The sequence below is a fragment of the Chrysochloris asiatica genome, unplaced genomic scaffold, assembly GCF_000296735.1.
Source record: "Chrysochloris asiatica unplaced genomic scaffold, ChrAsi1.0 scaffold00020, whole genome shotgun sequence".
NCBI lineage: Eukaryota > Metazoa > Chordata > Mammalia > Afrosoricida > Chrysochloridae > Chrysochloris > Chrysochloris asiatica.
Genome location: NW_006408538.1, coordinates 17,729,573 through 17,745,060, shown reverse-complemented (window position 1 = coordinate 17,745,060; position 15,488 = coordinate 17,729,573). Strand labels below are relative to the sequence as shown.

The window sequence follows — 15,488 nt, the reverse complement described above, 5'->3', positions numbered from 1 at the left end:
CCATCTTGTTTGTTCCAATCCATTTAAACCATTTTTAAGGGTACCTTATAGAAACATTAATTTATTTACAATTTTGTGAAGACTATCTTTTTTTCATTAAATGGATCATCAAAAGCACTTTAGCAAATGAAAGACGTTGTGAGGAAATGCTGTTAAAACAGTGTAAAGTAACTTCTCATAGTAAAAACACAATGGTGTACCTATGCCATGAGTCATAAAAGCCGTGTACTGTGAGGCTGAGATGGCCTATTTTCATAGATTGGCCTGTCCTTAGGAGCTAATGTTCTTGACAGGCTCTGCGGAAGCCATCTGTCTGCCTGCCTTTCTTCTACAAAGAGAGAAACAGGGAGCATGAGCAGGAGCCCTGGAGCACTGTCTTTTTGCCCAGGTTGATCTGCAGAGTCAGAACTCAGATGTCATTTTCCCTTGTGTGTGTATGTCTTAGCCCATATACACTGCTTTACTAAATCTTTTACAGAATTGAGGAATGAGATTCTACCGTATACAGCAGAGAGGCATCCTTCACATTCAGCTGAAATAGGGCCTTCCTCAGCTCAATGAAAGACCCCTTGAGCTCTTTCTCCATTTCAGATTTCTGTAAGGAAGCTAGAAGATTAGAAAAGAGAAGAAAATAAAACAAGTGTCAGTCTATCCTGTTAGAAGAGTGTTTCCCAAACTTACCTAATATGACTCAAATAGGGAAAGTGGAATATATACAGGTACTCAAATCCTTACCAGGCTCTTGCCATCAAGTCCGACTCATGGCAACCCTACTGAATGCAGAACTGCCTAAAAGATTTCCAGAGCTGTGATCTTTACAGAAGCAACCAGCTACATCTTTCTCCCACAAAGCCACTGGTGGGATCAGACTGCCCCCACCTTTGGATTAGCAGCCATAGGCTTAACCACTGGGTCACTGGAGTGTCTCATTTAAGACAAATTGTATAAAGGTGTGTTTGTATTTAATGGGGTTGGCCCCAACTCATGGTAATGGTTATGGATTGAATTGTGTACCCCAAAAATGTGTTGAAAATCCTAACCCCTATCTGAGGTTACAATCTCTTCTGGGAATGGGTTTTCTTTATTAAGTTGCCATATGTATCAGGACAGGGTGTGTTTTAAGCCAATATAAAAACAGATTTGACGTGGGAAACAAGCTGAGATGGGAAGACAGATGCCATGCCACATAAGGATCACCAGGGAACCGAAGAACAAGGACTGTCCCCCAGAGCCAGCAGAGAGAAAGACTTTCCTCTAGAGCCTGCACCCTGAATGCCTCCTAAACTGTGAGAAAGTTAATTCCTGTTTGTTAAAGTCACCCCTTTGTGGTATCTCTGCTATAGCAGCACGAGTTAACTAGACAGCAACCCCGAGCACAACACGATTGGATCCTTCTGATCGGGAAGGTTTTCACTGGCTGATTTCTTAAAGATTACCAGGCTTTTCTTCCAAGTTTGGTGGTGGTGTGGAAACTTGGCTGAAACCTGTTCAGCATCAGAGCAACAGGCAAGCCTCCACTGTGCTTGAGGTGGTGCACTGGCTGGGACTCACACAGGAGGTGAGGAGTCCACCACTGACCAACCCCTGGCCTCCTATAAAGGGATGTTGTTGTAAAGTGCCGCCGAGTCGGTTCCGACTTACAGCCGCACTGTATTGGTTTTCCAAGCAATGGCTGGTGGATTTGAGCCACTGACCTTGTGGTTAGCTGACCAGTGGTGATCCTACAGTGCCACACTAGGACTCCATATGAAGGGTGTATTTGGTGTTACGTACCGTCTAGTTGGTTCTGAATCATAGAGACCCCGTATAGGGTTTCTGACAAGTGGCTTGTGGGTTTGAACTGTCTGCCCTATGGTTAGCAGTCCAGTGCATATCCCAGAGCACCACAGCAGGACTCCATATAAAGCGTTGTGGTGGTGGTTGTTAAAAGTACTGCTGAGTTGGTTCTGAAACATTGCGACTCTGTATTGGGTTTCCAAGGAGCTGCTGGTGGGTTTGAGCCACCAACCTTGTGGTTAGCTGTCCAGTGCTTATCCTATAGCGCCACACCAGGACTCCATATAAAGGGATGTGGAGGTTGTTAAGTACCATCGAGTTGGTTCTGAATCACAGTGACCCAGTATATAGGGTTCCGAGGAGTGGCTGGTGGGTTTGAACCATCAACCCTGTGGTTAACAGTTCAGTGTTTATCCTAGAGCAAACCATCAGGACTCCTAATGATCCTAATATTGTTATTGTTAAGTGTCATTAAGTCGATTTCAACCACATTAAGACACCGTTAAAATGACCTTTCTTTTATTTAAAATGATGATGATGTTGTTAAGTATCTTCAGGTTGGTTCTTACTCATAGCCACCCAGTATATAGGGTTCTGAAGAGTGGCTGGTGAGTTTGAACCACTGACCTTGTGGTTCAAGCCAACCTTGTGGTCTTGTGCTCATCCAACAGGACTCCAACGATCATAATGTTGTTAAGTACCATAGTATTGGTTTTGACTAATACCAACGCTGTATAGGGTTTCCAAGGAGCGGCTGTTGAGTTTGAACCGCCGACCTTTTGGTACAAACCGACCTTGCGATCTAGTGCTTTATCCCACAGCACTACACCACGACTCCATAACTGTTGTTGTTGTTAAGTGCTGTGGAGTCGGTTCTGACCCTTAGCGACCCTGTATAGGGTTTCCGATGAGCAGCTGGTGAGCTTGAACTGCCAACCTTGAAGTTCAAACAGCTTTGCAGTCCAGCGCAGTAACCCACAGTGCCACACCAGGACTCCAGACTCCATAAGAGGTGGCAATAATTTTTTACTGACCTTACTTAAAAAAAAATAGAAAGTGGATAACATTTTTGTTTTCCCAAAAATTTCCTTGAAATTTTGTCACTATGTGGAATTCCAAAGTCTGAAAATCACTGGGAAGACCAGTTAGGAATAACAGTAAGTACCGTTTGTGGAAGAGGGACTATTCAGACCTAGATCCAGTGCAAACCATGCTTCATGTTGTTCAGAGCAGCCAATCAGTACAGAGTCTTCTATTTTTTGTGTGTCGTGTCCAAATTTCTCCAGGAGCCTTTCCAACTCTAAGAAAGTGAAAAGGAAAAGGGAGAAAAAGAAAAACACAGGGGTTTGAATTAAACCAAAATCCAGAAACCAAGCCAGTTGCTATTGTGTCAAATTTGACTCATGGCATCCCCATGTACAAAAGAGTAGAACTGTGCTCCACGGAGTTGTCAATGTCTGAGTTTTTGGAATTAGAATCTTCAAGCCTTTTTCCCAGTGTGCTGCTGGGTGGATGTGAACATCTGACTTTTGGTTAGCAATGAAGCACAGTCACCATCTGTACCACCCAGGAACTTCTTAATTCTATCACCATCGCAATATTAACCCTATAGGAAGACATCTCCTTCAGTCTGCAGTCTACACGTCTAGTTTTAGTCACTGCCCACCCCTGGTTAATTGTATGACCTTAATCTGATCTCACTTCACTTCTCTAAGTTTCAGTTTCCTCATCAATAAGAATTTAGATCAAAGAAAGAATTCTCTACAGGTGTAATACTGGATAGGACCATTAAGGAAACATGTCCTAATTTGTAAGACAGGCAATAGATACATGATTAAAACATTGAAAAGAAAAAAAAAAAAAGATAAATAGAAACCTGTCACATTTAAAACGATAGAGATCAATTCAGTTCCATAATTTAGCCTTCAGATAATTTGGCTTTTGTGGCCCTGAATAGAATACTCATCTAAGATCCCAGTTTGCACAGGGAGAAAGCCTGTGTCTTTCTATGCAGGAGGGACTTACATGAGGGGGCTTCAAAAAGTTCATGGAAAAAGTGAATTAAAAGATAATGGAATTTTCCCATGAACATTTTGCAGCCCCCTTGTATTTATTTGTTCAATAATACAATGTAACATTGCTAAATCTCAAAATAATGTTTAGTGCCTTCTGATGGAATCTACATGTTCTTCTGTACTGCTAGGAGCTACCTGTCCAAATACTCCATCATCTGACCAGGGGAAATTCACTGGTAATGTATTTGAAGTTAAAAAGAGCTTTCAAAACAAATTAATTTGAATTCACTTTTACCCTCCTAGGAAAAGAAAGTAATTTTAACCCTTAAAGGGAAAATGAAATCATGATGCAAATCTTGAACATGGATGGAGTCCTGGTGTGGCGCCTTAGGATAAGCACTCGACTTCAAGGTCGGTTTGAAGTACAAGGTCGGTGGTTCAAACTCACCAGCTTGAACAGGGTCGGTAAGAGTTGGAACTGACTCGAGGGCACTTAACTCAATGGATGCAGGAAATCATTAGTCTCAGGCAGGGGTTGGTCAGCTTTTTGTGGAAATTGACAGTAAATATCTTAAGCTCTATGCTTGCTGAAAGTGAAGAGGACTTAAAACATTTACTGGTGAAGATCAAAGAGCACAGCCTTCAGTATGGATTACATCTCAATGTAAAGAAAACAAAAATCTTCACCACTGGACCAATAAACAACATTCTTATCAACATAGAAAAGATTGAAGTTGTCAAGGACTTCATTCTTCTAGGATCAACTATCAACACTTATGGAAGCAGCAGTCAAGAAATCAAAGGATGTATTGCATTAGGCAAATCTGCTGTACAAGACCTTTTTAAAGTGTTAAAGAGCAAAGATATCAGCTTGAGGGCTAAGGTGTGCCTGACCCAAGCCAAGGTATTGTCAATAACCTCATATGCATGTGAAAGCTGCACAGTGAATAAGGAAGCCCATAGAAGAATTGATGCTTTTGAGTTATGGTGTTAGAGGAGAATATTGAAAGTGCCATGCGCTGCCAAAAGAACCAATAGATCTGTTTTGGGATAAGTGCAGCCAGAGTGCTCCTTGGAGGGCAGGATGGCCAAACTTCGTCTCTCATACTTTGGACATATTGTCAGGAGGGACCAGTCACTGGGGAGGGATATCATGTTTGGTAAGGTGGAGGGTCAGAGAAAAAGAGGAAGGCCCCCAACGAGATGGATTGGCCAAGTGGCAGCATCGATGGACTCAAGCGTGGCAACAGTAGTGAGGTTGGCCTAGGATAGGGCAGTGTTTCAGTCTGCTGTGCATTGTGTCACTATGAGTCAGTGCCAACTCAATGACACCTAACAACAACGGGCCATCCAGTCTTTGTTGCAACTACGTAGTGGTTACGAATCGGGCTGCGAACCTTAAGGTCAGTGGTTCAAAACTACCAGCTGCTCCGTGGGAGAAAGATGAGGCTTTCTACTCCCATAAAGATTTACACCCTCAGAAACCCTGTACAGGGTCACTATGGGTCGGAACCGACTCGACGGCACTTAACAACAACAACAACTGAAGTCTGTCATTGTGTTGTAAAAGCAGCCATAACCCACTACAATAGTGAGACCCTGTATAGGATTTCCAAGAGTGAATCTTTACAGGAGTAGAGCCTTGTAATTAGCAACCCTGTGCTTAACCAGGGCACCATAGAGAATAAGCAAACGAGTAAGTATGGCTTTTATCCAATAAAAGTTTAGTTACAAAAATAGCCAGTGGGCCTGATTTGTCCTACAGTTTTGCTGATTCCTGGTCTAAGTCATTGTTGTTGTTAAGTGCTGTTGAGTCAAGTTTTACCTCACAGTGACCCTACATGGGTTTCAGACGAACAATGGGTGAGCCTGAACTGCCGACTTTGCAGTGCAAACCAACTTTGCAGTCTAGCGCATTAACCCGCAGCACCACACCAGGTCTTAGTCATTAGTGAATAATATAATCACAAAACAATATTTAACTGGGCAACTCAGGTTCATATACTAAATTGCCAGAAGCAGTTAGACAAGCTTGAGACTCAGAAGCTGTTTGAAAAATCTGGACTCTAAAGTCCAAGGGTCTTTTTAAGAAATTCAATCCGGACTGAATTGTGATTAATGACAACAGACAAGTTGATTCTTCTGGTCCACTGTGGGCTTACCTAACAGACTGTGCCGGGGGGCCAGGTACTGATGCTGATGCTCTGGTTTCTGAAGCAAAGGGGCCAGGCTATGAAAGAGGTAGAATGCTCCTGTACCCTGGGCTTTCTTACAGGCATCATCATCTTCCTTTAGTTCAAACATATACCTGTATTTGGGAAATAGAAGCAGTACAAACACGCATTTAGTTTGTTGTACAACATTCATCTCTGAAAACTCTGCTCCTATCATAGTTATTTACTTTCACTTATTTTCAAACTTTTTCCAAAGTGATCTGAGACCACTGCAGTCCTTCCCTCCTTTGTCCTACTATGCACCTTGCTCATACTTCTGTGGTTGCACATATGTGGTACTAAATGTTAAATTGTATATCTTCCCTGCAATACTTGTTATTGTTGTTGTTAAGTGCCGTCAAGTTGGTTCTGATTCATAGAGACCTTGTCTAGAGTTTCTAAGAAACAGCTGGTGAGTTTGAATGGCCTACCTTGTGGTTCAAACCAACCTTGCAGTTCAGTGCTATATCCTACAGCATCTCACCACTGTTGTTAGTAATAGCAAAGTAAAAACTTTAAAAGCTGATTTATGGCAATTTTATGTATGTTGTCGAGTGCATTCTAGTTGGTTCCAATTCATAGTGACCCTGTCTAGAATTTCCAAGGGGTGGCTGGTGGATGTGAACTGCTAGCCTTGCAGGTAGCAATCCAGTGCTTAACCAGGACTCCTGCCCAGTCCTGCACTATCTTCCTGGTTGTTGGTAAGGTTGAGTCTGTTGTGTAGTGCCTTCCAGCCCAGAGGGCTCATCTTCAGCACTCTATCAGACAAGCCTTGTGATCCATGTAGGTTTTCATTGGCTAATTTTCAGAAGTAGATTGCCAAACCTTTCCTTCTATAACAATATGGAAGCTGCGCTGAAACCTCACCACCACTGGGTGACCCTGCTGACATTTAAAACAGCAGTGGCAAAACTTCCAGCATCCCAGCAATATGCGAGCTACCACACTAGAACAAACCGACAGACAGGTGGTGGCTGACAGGACTTCGCTCTCCGTCTCTGTAAGGGCAGGGTCTGTAGAATTCAGCTTTGTATCTCTAGTAATTAGCATTGTGAATGGCTCAACTCAATAAATATTTACTGAATTGGCCTTCAAGGGTAATAAATATTTACTGAATTGAACTTCAAGGTATTTTGCCAATATTACAATGTGAGGCAAGAATGTACATCCAGTGGAGTGAAGGGAAAACAAGAACAGTGTTAAAACATCAACCCCAGATTATCTACAGAGGGGCAGAGGCCTCACTGCTGCAAAGAACACTCACTGTGCTTTCATTCACTTTCAAGATAAAGAACAAATTCTATCTTTATTGCACCCTTGTTTCAGATATGTAGCCACAATACAGATATCTGTCTTTTTTACTCTTATTATCTCTACTGAAGGGACAGAGGTACGAAAGGGAAGGCTGTATTTGCCCTGGTTCGTGGACTCCTGGTGTGGCGCTGTAGGATCACCACTGGACTGTGAACCACGTTGGCAGTTCAAACCCACCAGCTGCTCCTCAGAAATGCTGTGCAGGGTCGCTATGACTCAGAACTGACTCAACGGCACTTAACAACACAGCAAAAGAAGGGGTAATATTTTCAGTAGCCACAATAAGTATCCAGAAAAAAGAAAACATCCTATCATTGGTTTCTCTAAAAGAGATTGTACTGAAACAGGTTCTAGGTTTTTCTAGTACCTTCATTAAGAATGGTCCATGTCTGTTCCCTCAAGGAAGACAACTATCTGGCCAAATAATTGGAAGAGATCTGTATTTGTGCTCATTCCCAAGAGAGGTGACCCAATGGTATACGGAACTCATCAGACGATATCTTTGATATCCCTTGCGAGTAAAGTTTTACTCAACGTAATACAGAAACAGCTGCAAGCATACATTCACAGAAAACTTCCAGAGGTTCAACCTGTATTCATAAGAGGATGTGGAATGAGGGATATCATTGCTAATGTCTGATGTCAATACCAGAAAGATGTTTACCTGTGCTTTATTGATTACACAAAGGCTTTTGATTTTCTGCATCGTGACAAGCTATGGACAACATTGCAAAGTATAAGTATTCCAAAACACTTAATCGTGCTCATGAGGAATCTGTACCTGGACCAAGAGGCAGCTGTTTGAACAAAACATGGGAACAGTGAATGGTTTTAAATTAAGATAGGTGTGCAACAAGGTTGTATTCTTTCACCATACTTATTCAACATGTATGCTGAGCAAATAATCCGAGAAACTGGGTTATATGAAGAAAAACGAGGTATCAGGATTGGAGGAAGACTCATTAACAACCTGTTCTATGCAGACGATACAACCTTGCTTGCTGAAAGTGAAGAGGACTTAAAATATTTACTGATGATCAAAAAGCACAGCCTTCAGTATGGATTGTATCTCAATGTAAAGAAAAAAATCCTCACAACTGGACCAATAAACAACATTCTTATCAACATCAACAGAGGAAAGACTGAAGTTGTCAAGGACTTCATTCTTCTTGGATCAACTATCAACACTCATGGAAGCAGCAGTCAAGAAATCAAATGACGTATTGCATTAGGCAAATCTGCTGCACAAGACCTTTTTAAAGTGTTGAAAAACAAAGATGTCAGCTTAAGGACTAAGGTGTACCTGACCCAAGCCATGGTATTGTCAATAACCTCATATGCATGTGAAAGCTGGACAGTGAATAAGGAAGACTTTAGAAGAATTGATGCATTTTAGTTATGGTGTTGGAGGAGATTATAGAAAGTGCCATGGGCTGCCAAAAGAACCAGTAGATCTGTGTTGGAAGAAGTGCAGCCAGAGTGCTCCTTGGAGGCCAGGATGGCCAAACTTCATCTCTTATACTTTGGACATATTGTCAGGAGGGACCAGTCGCTGGAGAAGGATATCATGTTTGGTAAGGTGGAGGGTCAGAGAAAAAGAGGAAGACCTCCAGTGAGATGGATTGGCCAAGTGGCAGTATCGATGGACTCAAGTGTGGTAACAGTAGTGAGGTTGGCCCAGGATCGGGCAGTGTTTTGTTCTGTTATGCATAGGGTTGCTATGAGTCGGTACTGACTCAATGGCACCTAACAACAACAACAACAACAATTCCCTTAAGAACCCCTGGGAATCAGGTCAGGTTTGTCAATGTGATTCAGTGGGGTGAACGTGAATCTCCTTCTGGGAACTCAGGGGTAACCATTTTTCTCTGTCTTATGCCTTACCACAGCCTCTCAGGCACATGGAAGATTTGTATCTTTAAGCAGGAAACACAGTTCACAGATATTTTCTGTAGCATATGGGAGCTTTGGTAAAAAGAATAGGTATAGTTGGCTCAACATGAAAATGCAAAGCAAAACAAAGAAAGTACCATTGGCTTCATTAAGAACCCAGTCCACCTGTCTGATGAAAGGGAATACAGTGAGCTCTTTATACAAAAGACAAAAGAAACATGAGCTTTTAAGACTCATGATATTTTTAAACATATTCTGAGTTACTAGAGTCTCCTGGGGCAAATTCCCAATGTATGTCAAAGGAGAGACATGTGCCACTCAGACATTTCCAAATATAAACGATGGAATAAACATTGCTGGCTTCGTAAAAACAACAGCAGAAATAGTACAACCTGTACTTTGCCCTAATGAACTGAACATGCAAAACACAAAAACACCCAGGGTAAGGCCTTAAATGGGGACCTTACTGGACCTTGAACTGGAACTGAGATCCCAAAGTTCCTTATGCTCTTCTTGATCAGAAGCTCTATTTTAAAAAATATTTGTTTTTCCTCCTTTAGTTGTAATACCATGGGAACCACAATACCAAAGATTGTAGCGGCTGAAGATATTTCGATTATTTTTAAACTTTCAGATTTTCCTTATTATAAAATCAAAAATTAATCATTCTATGAAAATCAGAAAACGTAGTTATTAACTAGAAAAAGAAAAGTACCAGTAATCCCATCAGAATTGAATACTGCTTACACCTTGGAATTCTCCAAATTATTTATTAATATCACATATCCATATATATATGTTGTTGTTGTTGGTATGTGCCGTGGAGTCAGTTCCGACTCATAGCGACCCTGTACAGGGTCTCCAAGGCTGTAAATCTTTACAGGAGCAGAAAGCCTCATCTTTCTCTCGTGGAACAGCGGGTAGTTTAAGTCAGATTTTTGTAGCCTATTTTTCTTAAGCATATGTAACCTTTTATCACATCATAGGATTTTATTTTCTCATTATTTTGATAAGAATATTTGTTTTGCTTTTTTAAGGTTGTTCCGCTCCATAGCCACCCTGTATAGGATTTCCGAGGAGCGACTGGTGACCTTGAACCGCCGACCTTATGGTTCAAAGCCGACTTTGTCTCCAGGTATAATTTGTTTTTTATAAGTTTTTATTGTGCATTGAGTGAAAGTTCACAGGGCAGATCATCAGTTTTACATTCAACAAATAATATACTTTGTGTCATTACAATGATTATAATCCCCTCCATGTACCATCAGTTAACAGTATTTCTCTCTATTCATTTTAGCTCTTTTTAATAAAAAAACAAACAAAAAAACCACTCAGGCATTTCTAATAATTTAAACCACCAAGGGCACATTCTGCAAGTCTGTTTCCTGGCCGCCAGCTCTCACTCTCTCTTTCCATGAATCAAGAGTCCTCGGATGCTCCCTCTCTCCATGTCCCCATCTCTGCCTCCCTCTGGTGTCTCTGCTTCTCTGGATAAGGTCCCTCATTTTGCTTGTGCTCATCTCCCTTAATGGTTTTAGGGTCCTCTGTTTCTAAACTGTAAGAGTAACTACTCCACAATTTTGTTATAAAACTTCTACCTTTACAATTGTGACAGTCACAATTAGTCATGATAACAAATACTCACTATTGAATCATAAGAATCTTATCCCCATCTCTTTTTACCAGACCCATGTAGACAAGATGAAAACTATTCTTTGGGGACTCTACCTTCCCCCCCGCCCCCGCCACTCTTAAACTAAACTTCCTCTTGAAACCTTGTAAACCAGACACTTTGTGCCTTTATCGCCCCTCATTTTAGGTAGCCAGTGTCTAAGTTGCCCGACCCTATCTACCCTGTGTATATTGGTACTTGATGTGAAGACTCCTTATAAATAAGTTTTAAATTCATTTTTATATTCTTAGTTTTTAGATTCTACCCAACAATTCTCTTCTAGTTGTAAGAGTCTCAGAGAATTGCAAAACTAAATGTCCAACAATACATAAAACAAGTATTGCAGTTTTGCTGTTTGCTCACCCTCACTCACATAGGAGTACATCCTTGAGCACCTTTAATTTCAAAATGGGTGCTCATGTTTGCCAGAGCTTTCTATGTGGTTGTGAGTATATTTTTCCAGAGAGTTTTTTTTTTTTAAGTTTTTATTGTGAATTGGGTGATAGTTTACATGGGAGAACATCAGTGTTACACTCATCCTATTGTATTTCGTTTCATTGCAATGACTACAATCCCCTCCATGCAACATCATTCAACAGTATTTGCTTCTATTCCCTCTGTTTTTTTGTTTTTGGAAGTACACCGAAGCACTCAGGAATATACAACTATTTAAACAACCAAAGGGCACACCCTCCAAGCCAGCCCTCCCCACCCCACCTGTCAGCACACAGCCCCTCTCCCTCCCTAAGTTCAGGATCTCCAGCTCCTCCATCTCTCCATGTAATTGTCTCTGCCTCCATCTCTGGTGTCACTGCTTCTCTGGATAGGGTCCCACACTCTGCTCTTCTCTCTTGATGGTCCCAGGGTCCTCCATTCCTGGACTGCAAGATCAACCACTCCCCTCCTTTTGTTACAAAACATCTACCTTTACATTTGCAACACTCACAATCAGTCCTGATAGCAATTATTCACTATTGAACCACAAGAGTCTTATCCCCATCTCCTTTCATCAGCCCTGTCCAGACAGGTTGGAAACCACTCAGTGGAGCTTCTACCTTCCCCCACATCCTCTGGAACTAGGCTCCCTCTTGAAAGCTTGTAAGCCAGTCACTTCATGTCTTTGTAATCCCCCCATTTTGGGTAGCCAATGTCTAAGTTACCCATCCCTGTCAACCCTGTGTACTGAGTGGGTGGGAACGATCCTTGCTGTAAAGATTCATTTCTTCTTTTGAGCTACTATATCCATAAGTATAGGTCAAGGTCATCAAAATGTAGTGGGTTACTCTTTTTTTCCCTCTTCTTTCTTCCTCTAGTCAAGTTCTGATCATCTAGTCCTTGAAGCCAGGTCAAATGGGCATTATCTGCAAATATGGGTGTTCTTGTGCCTCTCCCCTCACTTTGTATCAGCTGGACACTTCACTCTCTGCTCTAGTCCTCTGTGGCCATGTCCCTGTCCCTGGACCCAGGAGTCCCCATTCCCCCTTCCCCATATTGGTAGACCAATGTGGTCACCAGTAACACCATATACCTGATCATGTATTCCCTTTGAGTCTCAGTCTTGGAAGGAGGTTTGCCCTGAGGGGACCTGAACGCTTGACCTGATGGCTCCCCAGTGAACAATTTGCTTGTTCTGGTAGTAGTCAATTGGACTGCCATTATTGTTTTTCATTTTCCCTGCTGGTCTTTCTTTCAAGAAGTATCTTCTGTTCTAGCAGCTACAGGCTGTTCTGCTTGTCCTTTGAAGTGGAAATTTTCCACCTCAGAAAGTTCTGGATGGTGATCCAGATTCCACCTATGGTCTTATGTAATGCAAAGGCTCTGCAGGAAGCCTCCTTCCCCCGGGCAAGTTCTAGTCCCATTTTAGGTATTCCAATCAGTTATAGGCTGAAGACAGACTTACAAGCTTTCTATAGTGTTATTTCTGGCTATTCCTTTTTCTCCCCCTCAAGTGACTATTTTACAGTAGTAGGCAAGGGAAACCAAGATTCAAAAGACAGTCAAGCATCTTAACATTATTTCCCCTCTTTTACCCATTCAGACCCTGCCTCAATCCCTGTATCCCAGAGCCCTGTTGTTCCAAGGTTGAGCATACATCACTATTGACATCTGTCCCACTTAGCCCATGCAAACCTGACTACATGTTCTCCCATCTGCCTTGTTCTTCCATTCCCCTCCCCCTACTAGTGTATTGCCCTCACCCCGTCCCCAGCACCCAAACTATCTTGTGTCTATTCCCTACCTTGCGTTCCACCTTCCTCTCTCTCCCCTCGTCCCACTCTGTACACCCCGGTAACCAACAAAGAATTTTTTTTTCCCTTTAAGTGAGGGTACTTTTTCTTAAGCTTTTATAATAATGGTCTTATGCAGTATTTCTCCTTTTGTGACTGACTAATTTCACTCAGCATAATGTCCTCAAGATTCATCCATGTTATGTGGTAGCTTTCCACGTCCTTGTTATACCTTGAAGTAGCATAGTATTCCATTGTGTGTATGTACCACAGTTTGTTTATCCATCCTTCTGTTGATGGGCACTTTGGCTGTCTCCATCTTTTTGCTATTGTAAATAGTGCTGCTATGAACATTGGTGTGCATGTATTACTCATGTTATGGCTCGTATTTCTTGTGGATAAATACCAAGGAGAGGAATTGCTGAATCATAAGGCATATCTAGTTCCAACTTTCTGAGGAAATGCCATACTTTTTTCCAGAGTGGTTGGACCATTTTGCAATCCCACCAGCAACGTACGAGGGTCCTAGTCTCTCCACATCCTCTCCAGCATTTATTGTCCATTACTTTTTTGATCTTCACTGTTATTTCTGGTGTGAGATGATATCTCATTGTTGTTTTGGTTTGCCTCTCCAGAGAGCTTTTACATTTGCTTCTACAAGGTGCCGTAGGGATATTATCAGTCCAAGTTCCGACTCATAGGCACCCATGCACAATAGAACTAAACAGTGCCCAGTCCTGTACTATCCTCACAATTGTTATATTTGAACCTAATTCATCTCATTGGGGGACTTAGTCTTTTTTGCTGACCCTTCACTTGACCAAGCACGATGACTTTCTCTAGGCACTAGTCCCTCCTTACCACAAGTCCAAAGCACTAGAACATTCTATCTTCTAAGCAACATTCTGGTATACTTCTTCCAAGACAAGTTTGTTTGTTCTTCTAGCAGATTACAATACTTATGATATTCTTTGCCAATATCATACTACCAATGCATCAATTATTATACAGTCTTCCTTATTCATTAATCAACTTTTGCAAGCATATAAGGTGACTGAAAATACCATGATTTGGGTCAGGCCCACCTTAGTCCTAACTGACATCTTTGCTCCTTACCATTTTAAATAGGTCTTCCACGAAAGATCTGCCTAATGCAATACGTCGTTTTATTTCTTGACTGTTGCTTCCATGAGCATTGGTGTGGATTCAAACAACTTCAATATTTTCTCCATTTATAATGGTCCAGTTGTGAAGATTTTTGTTTTCTTTATAATGATGTGCAATCAATTCTGAAAGCTGTAGTCTCTGATCTTCATCAGCGAGTATTTCAGATCCTCTTCGCTTCCAGCCATGTTGTATCATTTGCATATTGCAGGCTATTAATGCCTCTTCCTCCAATCCTAATGCCATGTTCTTCTTCATAGAATCCAGCTTCTAGGATTATTTGCGCAGCATACAGATTGAATAAGTTTGGTGAAAGGATATAACCCTGGCACACAACTTTCCTGGTTTTAAGCACACCTTTCCTGGTTATAAACCATTCGGTATCCCCTTGTTATGTTCGAATAATTTCTTCTTGTTCTATGTACAATTCCTCATGAGCACAATTAGGTGTTCTGGAATACCCATTTTTCACAGTGTTAGACATAGTTTTGTTATGATCCACATAGTCAAATGTGTTTGCATAGTGAGTACAGGACAAGTAAACATCTTTCTGGTATTGTCTGCATTTAACCAAGGTATATCTGATTTCAGCAAAGGTATCCCTCATTCTACATCTTCTTCTGAATCCAACTTAAATTTCTGGCAGCTCCCTAGTGATGTATTGCTGCAAATAATTTTGAATTATCTGCAGCAAAATTTTGTTTACATGCACTAGTAATGATTTTATTCTAGGATTTCCATATTTTGTTGGGTCACCTTTCTTTGGAATGGACACAAATATGGATCTCTTCTCATCAGTTGGCATAGACAAATGCATGCCTTCAGTTTGTTGGAACATTTCAGTTTGTATTCGGTCAATTCCTAGAGTCTTGTTTTTCACCAATGCTTTCAGTGCAGCTTAGACTTAGACTTCTTCCCTCCGTTCCATCAGTTCTTGATCATATGCTAGCTCTTGAAATGGTTGAACACAGACCACTTCATTTTGGTAGTTACTCTTTGTATTCCTTCCATCCTCTTTTATTTATTTATTATTTTTGGGGGTGGGGGTGGGGGTGAGTATAAGTAAGCAGTAGGGTTAGGGTTGGGACTATGGCTAGGTCTTGGGTAGGTCTAGGATTTCACTTATTGTTAGAGTTATGATTAGAACTAGGGTTAGTGTTACGGGTGAGTGTATTGGTTTAGAGCTAGGAATGTGTGGTCTAGTTTTTAGAGT

The 15,488-nt window shown here is 41.5% G+C and overlaps 1 protein-coding gene across 1 annotated transcript in view; it reads right to left on the bottom strand.

The window, feature by feature from the left end:
* Positions 1 to 15,488, bottom strand: part of NUDT13 (nudix (nucleoside diphosphate linked moiety X)-type motif 13) — a 28,128-nt gene that overhangs the window by 9,608 nt on the left and 3,032 nt on the right. Inside the window, 3 exon segments of the mRNA XM_006878408.1 lie at positions 500 to 606; positions 2,942 to 3,076; positions 5,954 to 6,099. Coding sequence (XP_006878470.1) covers positions 500 to 606; positions 2,942 to 3,076; positions 5,954 to 6,099 — 388 coding nt within the window.